This window comes from Gigantopelta aegis, chromosome 3, assembly GCF_016097555.1.
Source record: "Gigantopelta aegis isolate Gae_Host chromosome 3, Gae_host_genome, whole genome shotgun sequence".
Lineage (NCBI taxonomy): Eukaryota > Metazoa > Mollusca > Gastropoda > Neomphalida > Peltospiridae > Gigantopelta > Gigantopelta aegis.
In genome coordinates this window covers 95,981,651-96,002,145 of record NC_054701.1, presented here as the reverse complement: position 1 = coordinate 96,002,145, position 20,495 = coordinate 95,981,651, and the positions used below count along the sequence as shown (strand labels likewise).

The 20,495-nt window shown below is 34.2% G+C and overlaps 1 protein-coding gene across 1 annotated transcript; it reads left to right on the top strand.

Annotated features, from left to right (window-relative positions):
* Positions 1–606: 606 nt before the first annotated feature.
* LOC121369411 (ADP-ribosylation factor-like protein 8B) lies at positions 607–18,786 on the top strand. Its single transcript, XM_041494500.1, has 6 exons — positions 607–803; positions 6,034–6,114; positions 8,947–9,020; positions 11,133–11,294; positions 15,975–16,045; positions 16,889–18,786. Exons 1-6 carry the CDS (start codon positions 681–683, stop codon positions 16,933–16,935), a joined length of 558 nt encoding a protein of 185 aa, XP_041350434.1. The 5' UTR covers positions 607–680; the 3' UTR covers positions 16,936–18,786.
* The last annotated feature ends 1,709 nt before the right edge of the window (positions 18,787–20,495 follow it).

The window sequence follows — 20,495 nt, the reverse complement described above, 5'->3', positions numbered from 1 at the left end:
ACGACTCGTAATGGAGGACGAAACGACTCGAGGTCGAATAGGAATAAGGGCGTAAAACGACCCGGATTCGCCGCCACGGGCTTCGCGACCCCCCACCCCCCACCCCTGCCAAATTTCCTGCACACGCCCCTGGAATTAATTTACTTGTAGAATGCAAAAAATTGCATTTTAGAACATTATGTTGTTTAAATTTTTGGCGAGAGAATCTAGATTTCATGTAAACATGGCAAGAAGGGAGTCAAACCAGAGTTGGGGGTGGGGTGATGTATATCGGACTTTAAACGTTTTGGCGCTTCTGTAAACCCCCCCCCCCCCTAAAAACCCCCAACCCCAAACAAACAATAAAAAAAACCTCAAAGCAAAGGACTCTCTCTCTCTCTCTCTCTCTCTCTCTCTCTCTCTCTCTCTCTCTCTCTCTCTCTCTCTCTCTCTCTCTCTCTCTCTCTCTCTCTGTGTGTCTCTGTCTCTGTCTCTGTCTTTGTCTTTTAGTAAACACTTTAGTTTGTGAACACATACCGCTAAGTTGTGTTTTAGTGGTATGGTTTTGAAACCGTTATTGATTTAGATCTGGTGTTAGCAGAAAGTCATGTGATTATTAGAACGGTCTGGATCTACTTCCTGTAATCAGGAAGGGAAAAGAAGGCGTTTGTACTGTCATTTTTTTTACGGACAAAGAAATCATGTTTGCGTTTTTCCAAAGAATATTAGATTGGTTTAGGAGTCTCTTCTGGAAAGAAGAGATGGAATTAACATTAGTAGGGTTACAATATTCTGGAAAGACGACGTTTGTAAATGTTATTGCTGTAAGTAAAATGGGTGTTTGCATTGTTTCGTAGACAAGTTGATCGATGCGTATTATGTCCACTCTGTTCCATCACCACCGTGGTGTAATCAGCTTAGCATCTGTTGGGTGACATGGGACATCCACTACAATTTACAACCAACATGGTACCCCCAAAACGTAAATAAACATGAAAACTGTCCTGGTGGTTTACGTTTTTGATAGGCTAAAAGAAACCTAGTAAAACAGCTTAACACTGCATCATAATCATATATTTATATAATAATACTTGACCTTTCTCATGTCACATTAGTTCATTCTGAAAACCAGTTATAATCTATCAACGTTTTTCTCCAGAAAACAAGCTCCTAGGTCGTAACGGTTATTCCATAATAATTTGACAAAATGATGTGTTTTGGTGGTTACATTCCATAACGGACGGGATGTAGCCCTGTGGTAGAGTGCTTGCCTGATGTGTGGTCAGTTTGGAATTGATCCCTGTGGATTCATTGGGCTATTTCTCATTCCAGCCAGTGCACAACGAATGGTTTATCAAAGGTCATGGTATGTGCTGTCCTTTTACTTTAACATTCCAGGGCACAATATTTCACATGAACCGCTGTTCTGTTCGCATGTCGTTTACGCAAAATTAAATTTACGCGAACCGCAAACAGGTTATGTCATGACCTGTAAACGTTCAGAAATTAAAACTTGCAAACTTCACAATTACAGGACGTTTATTCACACAGACATACTACTAGTATTCCGGCAAATGTTTTAGGCTGAATTTTAGATACTTGATGCGCAGCAAATCAGTAAACAACGTTATATTTCAACAGTTGTAATTTGCAACCAGTCTAAAGTAAATGTTCAGTATAGAGTCGAACCAAAAGTTTTAAAGAAATGTGCTCAGACCGCTGGGGACAGCTAAATTATCTGCTGCTATTTTATCTCTAAAGGAATATATGTAGACATAATATTGGATTGCCTATAATTTTACCTATGGTAAAAACAGTTTTAACGTAAACAGGAATCCAAAAGTGTCACAAAAATTGAAAAATACTAACATTGCATAATGAGCTTTAAAAAAACAAACATTTGAGACGTTACTGTAGTATAGAAGTACCATCGATAAAGTGAAAGTAGCATAGCCACCGCAAAACACAAAAAGGAATTCCTCCAAATGATTATGTATATATTTCAAAGGCATTACGCACAGTACACATGTGAGTAATGCAAAAACAAAATCCGGGAATAGGTCAAGGCTATCTGTAATTGCTCTATGAAATATCCTCTTAAAATTGACTCGTAAAAAAAAAGATTACCAAAAAAAAAAAAGCCTCCGAAAAGGCTCAGATTGCATCTACAGGCGCCCTGAGTTTCAAACTTTTCACAGGGGGAGGCCTCCCGAATCCCCTGGCTCGGGCACGCCTTTGGCGTGCATAATGCTAAGAAAATTTCTGGCTACGCCCCTGTATTTTGTTTCAGTACTGGGGCTGATATTCAGTTCTTTTATAATATTGTTAACTTTAGCAAGCATTAAAGACATTTTTTTTGGTAAAATGTTTGCTTTTGTATAATTTGTTTTAACTTTATGTTTGAGCTAAAAACTATGTATTTAAACTATAATTTCAACGTAATTTTGAGGTAACCAATCAGGTAACCCACGGGTTACGCAAATATAATTCACGTAACCGAACAATTGGTTACCTAGGTAAAAACCACGTGAACCGATTTCCGGTTACCTCAGATTTTGAAATATTGTCCCCTGCATTCCATAATGTTGGGTCTCTATTTTTGTCTCTATTATGGTAGCCCAAGTACTCTGGCTTTCAAGAGCTAGATGCACATTTGTAATACTATACTAATAGCTCCTCATTCAGAGATAATTCTATAATAAAAATTCAATATCTCTTCCTACCACTGGTTAGGTAAAGATTCCTGCTCTCCAATTATCGATTATAATTAAACAAAATTGATCGGTTTGATTTATCAATGTGATGATTGATTATAAAAATCCATAATCGATTGTGTGGGAAAATGTTAACTGCTTATTCTTCCATTTTAAATGATGGAATTATTGTAAATATATTGGGATTGGTGTTCACGTGTATGTAAAACCCCACAAAATTCAGGTGAGGTCAAAATCATAGAGCGAAGTCACTTCTCTCTGAAACACTAGAGAGGGCAAAGTTTTTAACTGGAGGGAAACTTGACTTTTTAATCTGAAAAAATATGCAAAAATAAAATGCAACTGAAAAGTACTAATTTAACCATTTGGAATTCATTGTCTCACAAGTTCGTCTTCTCTTATCATTTACTTACTACTTCATGCAGAGTATTGTCCTAGTATATTAATCTACCGATGTCAAGATTAGATTACCCAGAAACAATTAAATGAATTGCACAGTCACCATTTCTTAATTGATACACAATGGTGATGTTGGACTCGGTGGGTAATAGGTGTGAGGATTGCTTATTTGCTGAACCTTGTGGGGAAAAAGTGGCCGCTTACAGCAGGAGACCGCTGATTACAGGTGGCTCTTACGAAAAGTTTCCCTGTATTTTATAATTTTGACATCTTTTTTTGCATGTTGAATTTATTAATTATGAGAAAGTCTGCGTGGAACTAGTTAATCACTCCCCGCATATTTTTGTTCACGTCGATGTCTGCTGCTCCAAATAAATATTATTTTCCGGTAGTGGTTGTCCCAACCTCCCTAAAAAGTCTAGATCCCCACCCTTGTACAATTTTCAGCACCCACGCCTGACAATAGAATTAAAGTTATACACTTCAACAGTCGGTAACTCATGTAGGCCTACTTTTAGTGCCAGACACAAGTGTTGTCTAAGCTGAACCTCCTATCTGTGAGCCTGTGATTTTGGGGCGCCAGCGTCACTTCAAACTCTCAGACACTTAACACTTACTTACTATCTATAAATAGGTGTTCATCAAGTTCTTCACTGTTCATCCGTAATTGTTTACAATGTAAGTGGTCACTATTTTTCAAAGGTGACACAGATTTCGCCTTACAGTGACTGGCACGGTGAAGTCAATCTGGTCAAAGCGAAGTTTGGGCTCACTTTGCCCGATTGCGTGAGCCCTGAAATTAAATAGTATCTAGAGGTACAATGAGCGATTTGTACAGTATCCTAGTGACCAAGACAATAGGTGCATGGTGCTAATAGTTTAAATCCAGGGCTTGACCATAGCGGTAGCCCGGGTTGTTTTGGCTACCGATTTCTCAATATTTATTATGTTAAAGAAATGTATTTAAATTCACAAATGTTTTCAATGTTAAAATATGAATCTTTCTTGCAAATTATTTTTAATTAAATCTTCTACATGTTAAAACCGTATCAAGTGTTTCAATAATATTTTGTAAGCTTCATTAGGTTGGTTTTTTGGTCGTGGTTGTGGGTAAAGGTAGGGATTATTATTATTATTTATTTTTTAAGGCCTAATCTCGTAATGAAGGCTTGCAAAATATTATAATGCTACATATGAGACACTTCATTTTGTCACATATTAACGCGTTGTTTTGAATATTTCTCCTAGATTCTGTTTAATGATTTAAACTAAAAACTTCATTGTTCATTAGGGGTTATCATGTAGTTTTAATTTAAGTGAATATTTCACAGTTTAATGCTCATGCTTTACAAAACCCACTCTAAAACATGTTTAAATAAAAAAAAATGTTTTACTGAGGGCTACTAGATTTTATAACCTGGTAGTCTAGTGGGCTACCACTGAAAAATGTAAAGTCAAGGACTGAAGTCTTTCTCATGTTCATATAATTTTAACCGGTTGTGTAATCAAAAGTTAGTGCAAACCAATTATGAGCTATGATTTTCGATGATGAAATTCCAAGTTCCGACATGACATGTAGCTGAAGAATAGTTAAAGGAGAAGTTGGTTATTTTTAGAAGAAAATTGCAGCATTAAACAAAATCAGTTAAAAATTATTGAGTCTGTTTATAATTTGAAAGATACATTTATACCAGGGAACATTTTGTTTTCAAAATATTGATTAGCGATATTTCTAGACAGTTGAAATTTGATGAGTAAGTACTGCTTAATGTAAACATTGTGTTGAGATCTCTGAAACTTACGTAGCAAATTGCGACACAATATTGAACATGTTCCCTGGATACTACCAACAGCATACAGCAAGAGTACCGGTATGTGCAACGTTTTAGCCCCTCTTATAAAAGATAAAGTGGAAATTAAATTTTAATTTTAAATATTGGTGACCAGTATGGTAGTAGATATATAGACTGTTGATACATACATGTGTTGGTTCACAGATGTAGCCCCCCCCACGCACACCAATCACAGAATTATTAAATAAATAGAAATTCCATCTTGACCAAACCACCCTAATTTGTTCTAAATGCTAAGGTACATATGTCCATGCCCCCACATAAAATTACTGAAATCAGCTTTGCTGATAATCCCACTAACTTTCCGTAAATTATATTGTTTACATAAGAGATAATTCCACTCACATTCCATAAATTATATTGTTTAAATAGTGTAAGGTTCACATGGTATATCTTATCATTTTGACTGGTCTGATGTCGACTTGACATGAACTTTGCACGGAGGTGAATTTCTCTACGAAGGCGTTTCAATAGTGCCAAAATAATGCATTAGCAAAAACTGAAAACATGCCCAATATTTCTGACATTACATTAAATTCACAACTAAAACTTAAGTGCGATATATTTTCACATTCTCCTATACCACTAAGGTTTCGAGCAAGTCTGTCCGGATCCCGTCTCTGGATAGCCAGCAGCCTGATCCGGGACTGGAGTACGATTCTCAACCCAAGCACCTCAGACAAGCAGTTAGCACTCTATCAGTCCTGTCCCTTGTGGCCAGTTTGGTCACTTCAGCTCAGTCTAAGCTTCTTATTCTATACACATGTAAGAATGGACCTGATGTTAAAATCACAACCAATACAAAAAGGTCACTTTGTGGCAATTTATCTAAGGGTTTAGTCAGTGATGTTCAACAAATACTTTATCAATCAACTTCTCCAATTTAAAAAAAAATAAAAATTGTGGGGTTCTCTCCCTCCCTGACCCCACCCCAAAGTGCTTTTATACTTATGCTTAGCAGCTATGTCAAAGTATAAAGTTGTTTGAATGTCTAGCAATATAGTATTTACTTATGGTATGTCAAAGTATGAAGTTATTTGAATGTCTAGCAATACAGTATTTACTTGTTAAATGTTTTGTGGTTTCAGTCTGGTCAGTTCAGTGAAGATATGATTCCTACTGTCGGCTTTAACATGAGGAAGATAACAAAAGGAAATGTAACAATTAAGGTAATATTTTGTTCTTTATTGAATAAACAAATATAAATAGGTAGACTATTCTTTTTTCTAGTTTTTGATTAAAATTGCTACTTTCTATCATTAAGATTGTTCTTGGTTTATTTTTTTCTAATTTGTCAATTATTCCATTAATTTTTAGTAGTTGAGTGGTTATCTAGTGCTCCATTATATGACAGCATATGTTTGGATTTTAAATGTTTACATTTGCCGGGGCTCAAACGTAAGGACAGCCCCTAACAGCAACTACTAGACATTAGACAACGGAGAATAGTGCATATATAGAATTGAATACTGTTAGATATTAGACAATGGAAAACAGTGTACTGGTATATAGAATTGAATACTGTTAGACATTAGACAACGTAGAACAGAGTATTTCTAGAACTGAATACTGTTGGACATTAGGCAACAGAGAATAGTGCATAGATAGAATTGAATACTATTAGACAACAGGGAGAATAGTGCACATAGAACTGAATACCATTAAACATTAGACAACGGAGAATAGTGCATATAGAACTGAATACTGCTAAACATTAGACAACAGGGAAAATAGTGCACATAGAACTGAATACTGTTAAACATTAGACAACAGTGAAAATAGTGCACATAGAACTGAATACTGTTTAAATATTAGACAACAGGGAAAATAGTGCACATAGAACTGAATACTGTTAAACATTAGACAACAGGGAAAATAGTGCACATAGAACTGAATACTGTTAAACATTAGACAACAGGGAAAATAGTGCACATAGAACTGAATACTGTTTAAATATTAGACAACAGGGAAAATAGTGCATATAGAACTGAATACTGTTAAATATTAGACAACAGGGAAAATAGTGCACATAGAACTGAATACTGTTAAAAATTAGACAACAGGGAAAATAGTGCACATAGAACTGAATACTGTTTAAATATTAGACAACAGGGAAAATAGTGCACATAGAACTGAATACTGTTAAACATTAGACAACAGGGAAAATAGTGCACATAGAACTGAATACTGTTAGACATTAGACAACGGACAATAGTGCATATATAGAACTGAATACTGTTAGACATGTGACAACGGGGAGAATAGTGCATATATAGAACTGAATACTGTTAGACATGTGACAACGGGGAGAATAGTGCATATATAGAACTGAATACTGTTAGACATTAGACAATGGAGAATAGTGCATATATAGAACTGAATACTGTTAGACATTAGACAATGGAGAATAGTGCATATATAGAACTGAATACTGTTAGACATTAGACAATGGAGAATAGTGCATATATAGAACTGAATACTGTTAGACATGTGACAATGGGGAGAATAGTGCATATATAGAACTGAATACTGTTAGACATTAGACAATGGAGAATAGTGCATGTATAGAACTGAATACTGTTAGACATGTGACAACGGGGAGAATAGTGCATGTATAGAACTGAATACTGTTAGACATGTGACAACGGGGAATAGTGCATGTATAGAACTGAATACTGTTAGACATTAGACAATGGAGAATAGTGCATGTATAGAACTGAATATTGTTAGACATTAGACAATGGAGAATAGTGCATGTATAGAACTGAATACTGTTAGGCATATTCAGGGCTAGCTCTGGCACTCGCCAAATTCACCAGTTGCGAATTTTGAAAACAGTTGGCGAATTTTATTTTAATTTGTCAAAATAATTTCATGTAATAATTGACATTTTAAAGAAAATATCTGTCAATTTCTGCAATATTTAAAGTTTAATAGACAATTTGGTGAAATGTTTTGCTCACCCAGAGCTAGCCCTGATATCTATAGAACTGAATACTGTTAGACAACGGACAATAGTGCATATCTATAGAACTGAATACTGTTAGACAACAGACAATAGTGCATATCTATAGAACTGAATACTGTTAGACAACAGACAATAGTGCATATCTATAGAACTGAATACTGTTAGCAACGGACAGTAGGGAGAATAGTGCATGTATAGAACTGAATACTGTTAGACAACGGACAATAGTGCATATCTATAAAACTGAATACTGTTAGACAACGGACAATAGTGCATATCTATAGAACTGAATACTGTTAGACAACGGACAATAGTGCATATCTATAGAACTGAATACTGTTAGACAACAGACAGTAGGGAGAGTAGTGTTAGACAGTAGGAAGAATAGTGTTAGACAGTAGGGAGAGTAGTGCATGTATAGAACTGAATACTGTTAGACAACGAACAATAGTGCATATCTATAGAACTGAATACTGTTAGACATTAGACAGTAGGGAGAATAGTGCATGTTTAGAACTGAATACAGTTAGACATTAGACAGTAGGGAGAATAGTGCATATGTATAGAACTGAATACTGTTAGACATTAGACAGTAGGGAGAGTAGTGCATGTATAGAACTGAATACTATTAGACAGTAGGGAGAGTAGTGCATGTATAGAACTGAATACTGTTAGACAACGGAGAATAGTGCATGTATAGAACTGAATACTGTTAGACATTAGACAGTAGGGAGAATAGTGCATGTATAGAACTGAATACTGTTAGACAACGGAGAATAGTGCATGTATAGAACTGAATACTGTTAGACATTAGACAACAGGGAGAATAGTGCATGTATAGAACTGAATACTGTTAGACATTAGACAGTAGGGAGAGTAGTGCATGTATAGAACTGAATACTGTTGGACATTAGACAGTAGGGAGAATAGTACATGTATAGAACTGAATACTGTTAGACATTAGACAACAGGAATAATAGTACAGTCATTTTTGTTTGTTTGTTTAACTAAATTAGGTGTATTTTTCTTGTAGTTGTGGGATATTGGAGGCCAGCCTCGCTTTCGAAGCATGTGGGAGAGATACTGCAGAGGCGTGAATGCTATTGTGTAAGTGGTCTGTGATATCTGGTCAGCTCATATATTTAATAATAAAGACAAAAATATATATATTGCTGGTCTGGTCAGCTCACGTAGTTTCCCCTCACATTTCTCTCAGTAGCTACAGCCGCATGATCTATACCAGAAATAATGCTATGCCATCTCAAATAATAATAATATGATGCACCATGACCTATTGGGTCCAAAGTCAGTCATAAAAGTTGGCCTGGTTGTATGGAAAGTGTGATGAAAAGCATTTAGGGTACCAAGGCACAAGAGGGGGCACCGTGGCCAATGAGGAGGGACCAAGGCAGATGAGAAGGGCATAAAACCCCAAAATATACCCACCATGCTTTAAAAAATAATATCAATAAAACTGTCACTGCGTCAATTCTGGAAAAGGCTTCAGCTGTATGCTGCACACATGTCAGAGAGACTGTGGTCTTTAGACATAGATCTGCCCATCAAGTAAGCTTTGGCTTGGTCATGCAAATCCTGGAAAGTTATTGAATTTTCAGTTGATGGGGAAAACAAATTGGTTTGCAATTTAAACAATTTTTTATAATTTTTGAGGAGGCGGGCTACTTAAAATATAAGAAGAAAAGTTTGCCAATTTGCCTGAAAACATCGGGTTTTGGTATACATCAACTGTTCATCCACATGTAGCCTCTGGGCTGAATTAACAAAGTCACCCTATGCATTTTATCTACCGTGGTAGAAGAGATACCCATGTGATATTTATCCACCGTGGTAGAAGAGATACCCATGTGATATTTATCCACCGTGGTAGAAGAGATACCCATGTGATATTTATCCACCGTGGTAGAAGAGATACCCATGTGATATTTATCGTGTCTTCACATTGTGGAATATGCTTTTTGATAGGTCATGACCTCTGATCAGGTGATTGACCGTATCACACAGTGCAACTCCGCATAGATCTTCATGCAAAAACTGCGCATTGTTATTTCTATTTATTAAATCGGAAAAATACTTGCTGTCAATTCTTATAACTTGTTAGCAGCAAAATTTAAAAAATCACTTATTTTAGTAATTTTGTTTGGCCTTGAATATGTTTATAATATTGGATAAAGTCTATTGATAGATGTGTGGTGTAGGAATGCAGTTTCATTGATAAATAGCTAAATGAAGTGACCACAACATGACGTCATTTTGCTAAATGATGTCATTTGGTAAGCGACATCATTTGTGCATTTTCATATCTTGTTTAGTTATTTTGCAAGTTACTCTGTGTGAATTTTGTTCATTAATGTGCAGTGTAATAAATAAAATACTATACTCATTCCCATGCGACTGTTTATATTACAACTTGTGTCATTTTAATCATACATCACTAGCTTTTGCTTGTGATGTACGATTGAAAACACACTCATTGTAATATAAACAGTCTCACACAAAAACTTATTTAGTATTTTCAGTGTATCTACATAAATAAATTTACAATGCATAAAAACCGACATTTAAGAAAAACAGACTTTATAAATGTGGCCCTCTGTGTTTGACAAAACAAAAGGTTCAATCAGTAATTGTGGGGAGCAGTTGTGATATATTTGACTCTATGTCACTGAACCTCACCATGCTAAAGTGCAAGGGCAAAATACACTTCGCCCACAACTTTGTGGAATTAAAGGTATTGCATGATTTTCATCACGGTGAAAACAGACCAAAACCATGTGTTCACCAAGTGATTGAAGTGGACATGTAAGAGATGAATATTAGTATTAAATAAATAAATTCTTACACATTTTGTTCAAAATCCACCATTCCCGTTAAAGAATTCCACAGAGATTCCCATCGTTGATTGTTATAAATAAGTCACGTTCATATAATACACATTCAGTATAATCAGACAAAATTCAACCCACTTTTCAACATACCTCTTTCACTAGGCCGCCATCTTGCTTTTACAAACATTGTTGCATTGCAGTATTAATGTTCAAAGAATTTTTGTTGTCTTCTTTCACATTTATGATGTTTTCACATTTATTCTGTGTTTTGGTTTTACATTATTTCTGTGTTCTGTTTTCACAAATATTCACAAATTTTGTTTTGAGATTTATGCTGTGTTGTGTTTTTAGATAAATTCTGTGTTCGTTGTAGATTTATGGTGGATGCAGCCGATCATGACAAACTGGAGGCGTCTCGGAATGAACTTCACAACCTGCTGGACAAACCGCAGCTGCAGGGAATTCCTGTTCTAGTGCTCGGAAACAAGAGGGACTTGGCAGAGGCACTCGACGAAAAGGAGCTTATAGAGAGAATGTAGGAAATATTAATTATATTACATTCTACAGGACTTATAGAGAGAATGTAGGAAATATTAATTATATTTCACACGCTATAAGACTTATATAGAGAATGTAGGAAATATTAATTATATTACACATGCTATAGGACTTATAGAGAGAATGTAGGAAATATTAATTATATTACACACTCTATAGGACTTATAGAGAGAATGTAGAACATATTTATTATATTACATACCCTTCAGGACCTATAGAGAGAATGAAGGACATATTTATTATAATACACACACTATAGGACTTGTAGAGATAATGTAGGAAATATTCATTATATTACACACTCTACAGGACTTATAGAGAGAATGTAGGACATATTAATTGTATTACACACTCTACAGGACTTGCAGAGAGAATGTAGGAAATATTAATTATAATATACACGCTATAGGACTTATAGAGAGAATGTAGGACATATTAATTATATTACACTCTTCAGGGCTTATAGAGATAATGTAGGAAATATTCATTATATTACACACTCTACAGGACTTATAGAGAGAATGTAGGACATATTAATTGTATTACACACTCTACAGGACTTGCAGAGAGAATGTAGGAAATATTAATTATAATATACACGCTATAGGACTTATAGAGAGAATGTAGGACATATTAATTATATTACACTCTTCAGGGCTTATAGAGATAATGTAGGAAATATTCATTATATTACACACTCTACAGGACTTATAGAGAGAATGTAGGACATATTAATTGTATTACACACTCTACAGGACTTGCAGAGAGAATGTAGGAAATATTAATTATAATATACACGCTATAGGACTTATAGAGAGAATGTAGGACATATTAATTATATTACACTCTTCAGGGCTTATAGACAGAATGTAGGAAATATTTATTATATTACACACTCTTCAGGACTTGTCGAGAGAATGTAGGAAATATTAATTATATTACACACCCTACAGGACTTTTATGTTATTGTAGAAACGTAACTTATGGAAGGAATGCACAAATATATAGATATTTTTTTTAATAAGAATGTATTGAGAGAGTGATAATTTGTTTTATTACATACCTATTCAATCTTACTATAGGTGCGATCTGGACTGGAACTTTTATATGGGGAATTCCCTTTTTATTTTTACTGCACTTAGCACCTTTTATTTACTGATGTGTTATATGATTTACAATTTGCATCACATCATATTTGAAACATTACACAAGGCTGCCGCAGAGTATGATTCTTAACGTTAAGCAAATCCATGAAAGGAGTTTTGATAATAGATTTAACAAAGTGTTGTTATGACGTTAAATTAAAAACCTTTTTTGTAAAACATAAAAGAAGGTATGTAATAAATACAGAACTTCACATACGTTGTTTTCGCTTACTATTTATTGCACTCGTTTATTCTTGCGCACAATAATCTTGTGCAATAAATAGGAAACAAAAACAACACATGTGAAGTTCTGAATATATATATTGCTCCTTCTTACCAGGTCTTTTATATTGGTTTTGAGCAATACTTTTTAGAGAGAATGCAGGAAATCTTCAGTAGAGATTATTAAATGAGCACGAGGATTGTACATAAATTATGAATTAAGTTTCACCATATTGTGTACCTGTGTGCTGTATTCATTTTCATTACTTAGTAATACATTGACAGTGTAATGCAAACAGTCACCAGTTGAGGTTATATTAGACCAAATCAATTCTTATTGCATATAATGTTAACATGTTTAATTTAAAAAAAAAAATTCACTTTGAACTATAAGTATATATATTTTTTAACTCCTTCAAATGTCTAATTAAGAATTGTCTGTTATTTCTTATAGTTTTATTGGGAATGAACAAAAACAAAAAGCTTGCACAAACTGTCAATCAGTTTTTAAGTGATAAAAATGTATTAAAATAATTTGTCAGTAATGGCATTGTTTGATTTATAGTAATCTTCCATCATTATATATATATATATAATAAATGGCATTTTTTTATTTATAGTAATCTTCCATCATTATATATATATTAAATGGCATTGTTTGATTTTATAGTAATCTTCCATCATTATATATATTATAGTAATCTTCCATCATTATATATATTATAAATGGCATTTTTTTTATTTATAGTAATCTTCCATCATTATATATATATAATAAATGGCATTGTTTGATTTTATAGTAATCTTCCATCATTATATATATACTGAATAAAATAAGAAACTTCCGCTAACTTTGCTTGAACATAACTTGATGAAACCAAACCGGGGGAATAATTGTTATATATGCGTTTAAAGAGTGTTCCATGATGCATCGTTTGGTGAATAAATCATGGCCATAGGTTAACAGAAACTGGGAGAAATTTTGACCAAGTGTGGTAGGGGTTAAAAAAAAACCCACCCACTTAATAACGAGTATGACCACCTCTTGAATTGACCACTGCAGTGCATCGCAGGCGCATAGAATTGACTAAAGTGTTGATTTCTGCCTGTGGAATATTGTTCTATTCCTGAATGAGCGCTTGATGAAGTTCGTTGACGTTAGCGGGTGGGTTGGGACGACGCCTCAATCGTCTGTCCAGACTATCCCACATATGCTTGATGGGGTTGAGATCAGGACTTTTAGCGGGCCAGTCATCAATGAAATCAATGTTATTTGTCCTAAAAAAAATTACAGTGTCTCTAGCTGTATGAGAGGTGGCATTATCATGCTGAAAAATCGAGATGTTGGCATTGTTATGGAACAGATGAATGACGTGATGAGCGAGAATGTCATCGCGGTAACGTTGAGAATTTAAATTACCATCAATGACGACTAGTGGTGAACAATAACCATGGACAATGGCTGTCCAGACAATGACACAACCCCCACCCCCGAAACAATCTCGTTCAAGAACACAACAGTCAGCATAGTGTTCTTTTCTCCTATGGTAGACACGCACCCTGCCATCACCACGTTGTAAAGAAAATCTGGATTCATCCGAAAAAAGAACGGTATTCCAGCGTCGCCATATCCAACGAGTGTGTACACGTGCCCAATTAAGACAATTTAGACTATGACATTACGTTAAAACGCTTCCGACATAAGGACGTTGTGCATGTAAACCGTTCTCCCGCAGACGATTACGAACAGTTTGCCCACTGATTCGGTTATTATGAAGCCCAGGTGTGTTAGCAGCAGTAGCAGTGGCAGTTTGGAATCGATTGCGCAAATGCGTGTTCATGATATAGTGGTCTTGACCACGCATTGTAACATGCGGATGTCCATGCGTGGCAAGTCGTTGGTGCTTCCTGTCGTTCGAAATCTTATGCGAAGATTTCGTATCGCTCGACTAGAACTCCCAACATGCCTTGCAACGTCTTCTGTCGACATGCCAGCATCAAGCATGCCAATCGCCCGTTCGCGTAAATTATTGGGTATTCTTGGCATACTAAAAATGCTACAATGTAAAAAACTTTAATTTGTTTACAAATTTGGAAGCGTTTTCGTTCACTTGACAACAATGTCAGTAAGACAAGTAAAACAAATTGACCGAATACTACACGGGACATGTCGAACCATGCATGCACATGCAAATTGAATTTCACGTTGTCGACGATTAACAGTGCAAAAATAATCAATAAAATTCATGAATCCTGATAATACAGCTCAAGGCTAATACTACCTATATAATTTCATTACACAATGAATTCTTTAACACAACAAATACTATATGTACAAATTGGAAGTTTCTTTTTTTGTTCAGTATATATATAATAAATGGCATTGTTTGATTTATAGTAATCTTCCATCATTATATATATATAATAAATGGCATTGTTTGATTTTATAGTAATCTTCCATCATTATATATATATATATTATAAATGGCATTGTTTGATTTATAGTAATCTTCCATCATTATATATATATATATAATAAATGGCATTGTTTGATTTTATAGTAATCTTCCATCATTATATATATATATATTATAAATGGCATTGTTTGATTTATAGTAATCTTCCATCATTATATATATATATTATAAATGGCATTGTTTGATTTTATAGTAATCTTCCATCATTATATATATATATTATAAATGGCATTGTTTGATTTATAGTAATCTTCCATCATTATATATATATATATAATAAATGGCATTGTTTGATTTTATAGTAATCTTCCATCATTATATATATATATTATAAATGGCATTGTTTGACTTTATAGTAATCTTCCATCATTATATATATATATAATAAATGGCATTGTTTGATTTATAGTAATCTTCCATCATTATATATATATATATTATAAATGGCATTGTTTGATTTTATAGTAATCTTCCATCATTATATATATATATTATAAATGGCATTGTTTGACTTTATAGTAATCTTCCATCATTATATATATATATAATAAATGGCATTGTTTGATTTTATAGTAATCTTCCATCATTATATATATATATAATAAATGGCATTGTTTGATTTATAGTAATCTTCCATCATTATATATCTATAATAAATGGCATTGTTTGATTTTATAGTAATCTTCCATCATTATATATATATAATAATGTCAATTAGCTTTATTATAACAATTATTGAAATCATATTTTTATTATTGTTATCTTTTTTACGTTCAAAGTACAAATGTTTAATACGTTTTTTTTATTTTTCAGGAATCTGTCAGCTATACAAGACAGAGAAATTTGTTGCTATTCTATATCATGCAAGGAAAAAGAAAATATAGGTAAGAGTACACAGACTGATGTGAGAGAACCTCGTTTCAGTTCAAGTTGTACATTGTACAGAGTAGCCGCCTATTATCTTACATAGATCTACTTATGTCATTTGGAACTTACGGATTTATGCAAGGAAATTTTTTTTAATGAAACATTTTGTCATTAAATTCTGTAATTGGGATGGCATAAAATTGTAATGAGTGTAACCAAATTTAATTATTAATCAGACTGGTCTACTGCAAACAGCTTTACATGTGTTAATGTCTCACTTAGTGCAGATTGAAACAAAGAGAGGCAAGAAGCTAATTGGAATATATGACAAAAACAAGTTGGCATATTCATGCTTATTGTGGGCTCTGTTTTACAGTCAGTCCTCAGTTAATGGCCAAATATTTAATTTGATACAAAATGAACTCTTCTTGAACTGGAAGAGACTGGTAATTTGAAAACTAATACAGCGGATAAATGTTTTTATGTTGGCAGTGCATATTGCATATCATAGTCCCACATAGTTTTCCAGGTGCTTTTTTTCACAACGCCTTGAAATATTGAGCTAAAAGTTTGTGTATAGCTTTACCATGTACTATTACAGATCATGTTCAACTTTCATGGCAATTTACACATATTTTTACAGAGTTATGGCCTTTGAACTTAAGATATGACATGTTTGTTTAAAAGAGATATGGTGCACAAGTTTGAGACTGAAATGTCTAATAATCTCACACACATACATTATGTATGGCTTTACAGTGAAGTTACCATGACATTAGTCTCAAACTATTACAGACTTGAGTCTAGACTGCAAACATTTTATAATCCCAAGGACTGATTGTGATGTTATTTTCTTTCAGATATTACATTACAGTGGTTGATACAGCATTCCAAGGGAGGCCACTAAAGGCTGCAGATTTCCAAGAGAGACCACTAGGGGTTGCAGTTTTCCACTCAGTTCTGTATATGATGAATGACTCTTGTGGAAATATACTTGCAGAAAGCGTCACTTTGAACTGATCAGCATAACCCTGCCATGGAAAGGCATTGTTTAGCACATCTATGTCCTGTAGTCACGTGGGCCGGCTGTCAGTCACATGACTGCTCACATGGCAGGCTTCTAGACTAGCTGACTTTGACATTTTGCATTGGCAGGCTCATATTTTTTAAGTTATATTTGTTCTCTGATATAAATCTGTAAGTGTGCACATGTAGAGGTCTGAAAGAGATGTGTCTGTTTGCGTGTGTGTGTAAATGTGTCTGTCGTATTTCTAAATGTGTCTGTCATATTTCTAAAAGATCAAAACTAGAAAGTCATTGTAGTGATCAGTGTTTTAGTTTTTTTCTTTGTGTGTTTGTTCAAGTTATTAGACAGCCCAGCAGTGACCACATTAGAAAACAGTTCGTTTATACACATATTCAATAAATATGCTGTAATCAACTGCCAAAAGATATTTCTTAAATTGATTTTATTTTTATATTAAAACAATAATAATAATAATTACTATAAATTTGTGAAAACTAGCTAAAATAAAACAATAAATGTTACTCTTGTCATTGCAGTAATGTATTTTAATTAACTAAGTAAAATTTCAAACAACATTGTTAGTATTTGTTTTTTAATATTTTCATGACTGTTAAGAGAATATTGTAGTTTATTTTATTTGTCTTTTTGTTCAAGTAATCCGATTAGGTAAAGTTATTTTTATTTACCCTTTGTTACTTGAAGGTATATTTACCCGCTGCTTGTCTTTGAGAGTTGAGATCAAGCCGGTGGGATCAGCTACAGACCTACTGTGTTTGATAAACTCCTAACACTGGCTTTTCGTTGAGAGTTGAGATCAAGCCGGTGGGGTAAGCTACAGACCTACTGTGTTTGATAAACTCCTAACACTGGCTTGTCGTTGAGAGTTGAGGTCAAGCCGGTGGGATCAGCTACAGACCTACTGTGCTTTATAAAACTCTTAACACTGGCTTGTCGTTGAGAGTTGAGGTCAAGCCGGTGGAATCAGCTACAGACCTACTGTGCTTGATAAACTCCTAACACTGGCTTGTCGCTTGTTCGGAGACCCTTGCTACGATTTTACAATGTAGTTTTTGTCATTTGTAAATAGGCTGGATGTGACTTTAATATTAGTACATTTACCCATGCTTTCTGTTGCAGTTGGCAGTTTCTAATACTCGCTAATAATTATTTGTGCAAACATTTTGATGTGATCACAGTTGATTGTAAAGAATGAGTTGATGTCTACAGTTAATGTAATGGCAGTTGATAGTAAACAGTGGGTTGATGTCAAAGATCTTGCACAGACCCTAGCGTTACTTTTGTATAAAATATTCTGTCTAATTCTCCCTTCCAAAAAACTCCATAAAATATGGCTATCTTGAACTATCTAGCAACTAGTTTAAATTTATGTTTAATCCATGGACGATAAGGCTTGTGTTTGTCTAAAACTGGATTATGAATCAAAGTGACATTAAAGTTGTAATGCCCAGCATGTCTTCAGCAATGTACAGAAAAAAATACTACATCAATATTGTTTGAAAATCTCAACTATAATATATCATTAGTTTTCATTGAACCAACACAATGAGAACACTGATACATGACTAATGTTCTTGAACTTACCCTTATTTATTTGTTAGTTAGTGGTACAGTACTCGCTCGATGCGTGGTCGGTGTGGCATCGATCTCCGTCAGTGCACCACGACTGGTTTATCAAAAGCCATGGTATGTACTACCCTTTCTGTGGGATGATGCATATAAAAGATCCCTTGCTGCTAATCGAAAAGAGTAGCCCATGAAGTGGTGACAGCGGGTTTCCTCTCTCATTATCTGTATGGTTCTTAACCATATGTCTGATGCCATATAACAGTAAATAAAATATGTTGAGTGCATCGTTAAATAAAACATTTCTTTCTTTCTTTCTTATTGTTAAGTAACTAATTCTATTAGATACCAAAATGTCTGTAAGAATTGGGATCCAAGGATTATGTAGTTGGTTGCATAAAATAGCTTTCAACACAAGAGACATGCATTGTAGGCCTATTGTTTGAGATAATACTTTGTTGGGTCATTGTGTTGGCCAACTGCCTTGTCTATTATAACGATGATGGACTGACACAACAGTAAAATAATTAAAATCTTCTCATTCTTTATAAACTGTACTATTTAATAATTTATAATAAAAATGATTCTTGCCTTGCTAATGTTTAAATCTTCAGTAAAATAAAAACTCTGGAATTAGTATTTTTTTTTATACAAAGTGGTCTTCATCCTACATAATTTATTTTTAAGTCTGTGTGGTGTTTTGTTTGTTTTGTAAGTTTGATTATTTGTGCAAAATATTCCTATGATGTTGGCTTAGACCTGTACGTATTCAGTAATGTAGTAATAGAACTAAGCAATTTGGTGTAATTATCCAGCAGGCACTTTGTTGTATTATTTGCCTTTGTAGATAACAGTAGCACATTAAAACTGCATGCATCAGACTGTAACTTTAAACATTCATCATTTTGTGTACACAATGCAAGTTGTTTTTAGGAATATGAAATAAACTACTGGATAAGGTTGACAATAAATTGAAACAAAGAGATCAAATATAATGAAGGTGGCAAGCTATCAATCCTAAGCTGATGTCAACAGAACTAAAAGAACCTAATTAATATAATGTTTAGCAATGGATTAATTAAAATATTTATGTGTGGTGTGTACTACTCTTGTTAAAATACTTTTTGTTACCCGATTTCCTTTTTCTATGGTCAGTTTTAGCTGTGTTAATTGTAATGTTAATATTGTGACTATCGTCATCCAATACATGGTGACAAAGAACATCTCTGTTTTATACCGACCTGTAATGACGTGCTGTGTGTAGTGTTACTACATTCCAGTTTAAGTCTGTAATAGTGATTTACAACCTTATTACTTTACAGCATCCTGGTGTTAGTGTTATCACAGTTACTGTTGGTGTTTCTCCTGATGGGTATGCTGCACAAGCTGACGACTACTTTATAATTCCGACATAAAACACTTTGTTAGGAAGACTAATAGAAAATTGTGTTTCAGTAACTGAATGCCTTGAAAAAGAAGGTGACCCAATTTTGGTGTGAATTTTCTTCTTTTTTCATCTTAATTTTAATTTTTATTAATATGAAGGTGAAAAGTACATTTTAAAAGAAAGCCCATCTACCATACCAATTTTCTTCAGAATGTTCCCAAAAGGGCGCAGTCTCTTGTGACCATGCTGCCGGGAAACGTTTGAAAGAAAGATGCTTAGAGACGTGTTTTAAGGCCAATTTAGTGTTGGATTTTGTGGATGATGAAACCCTCCAGAAAAAAAGTTATTTAAAAGTAAACATCAAACGGACAGGGTGTTGAGTCGCAGGACCCTGTGACTGGCAGTCTTTCAGTGGTTCGCTTGTTACACTGGGACGTAACACCAGTTACAAGTACTGACACACGTCACA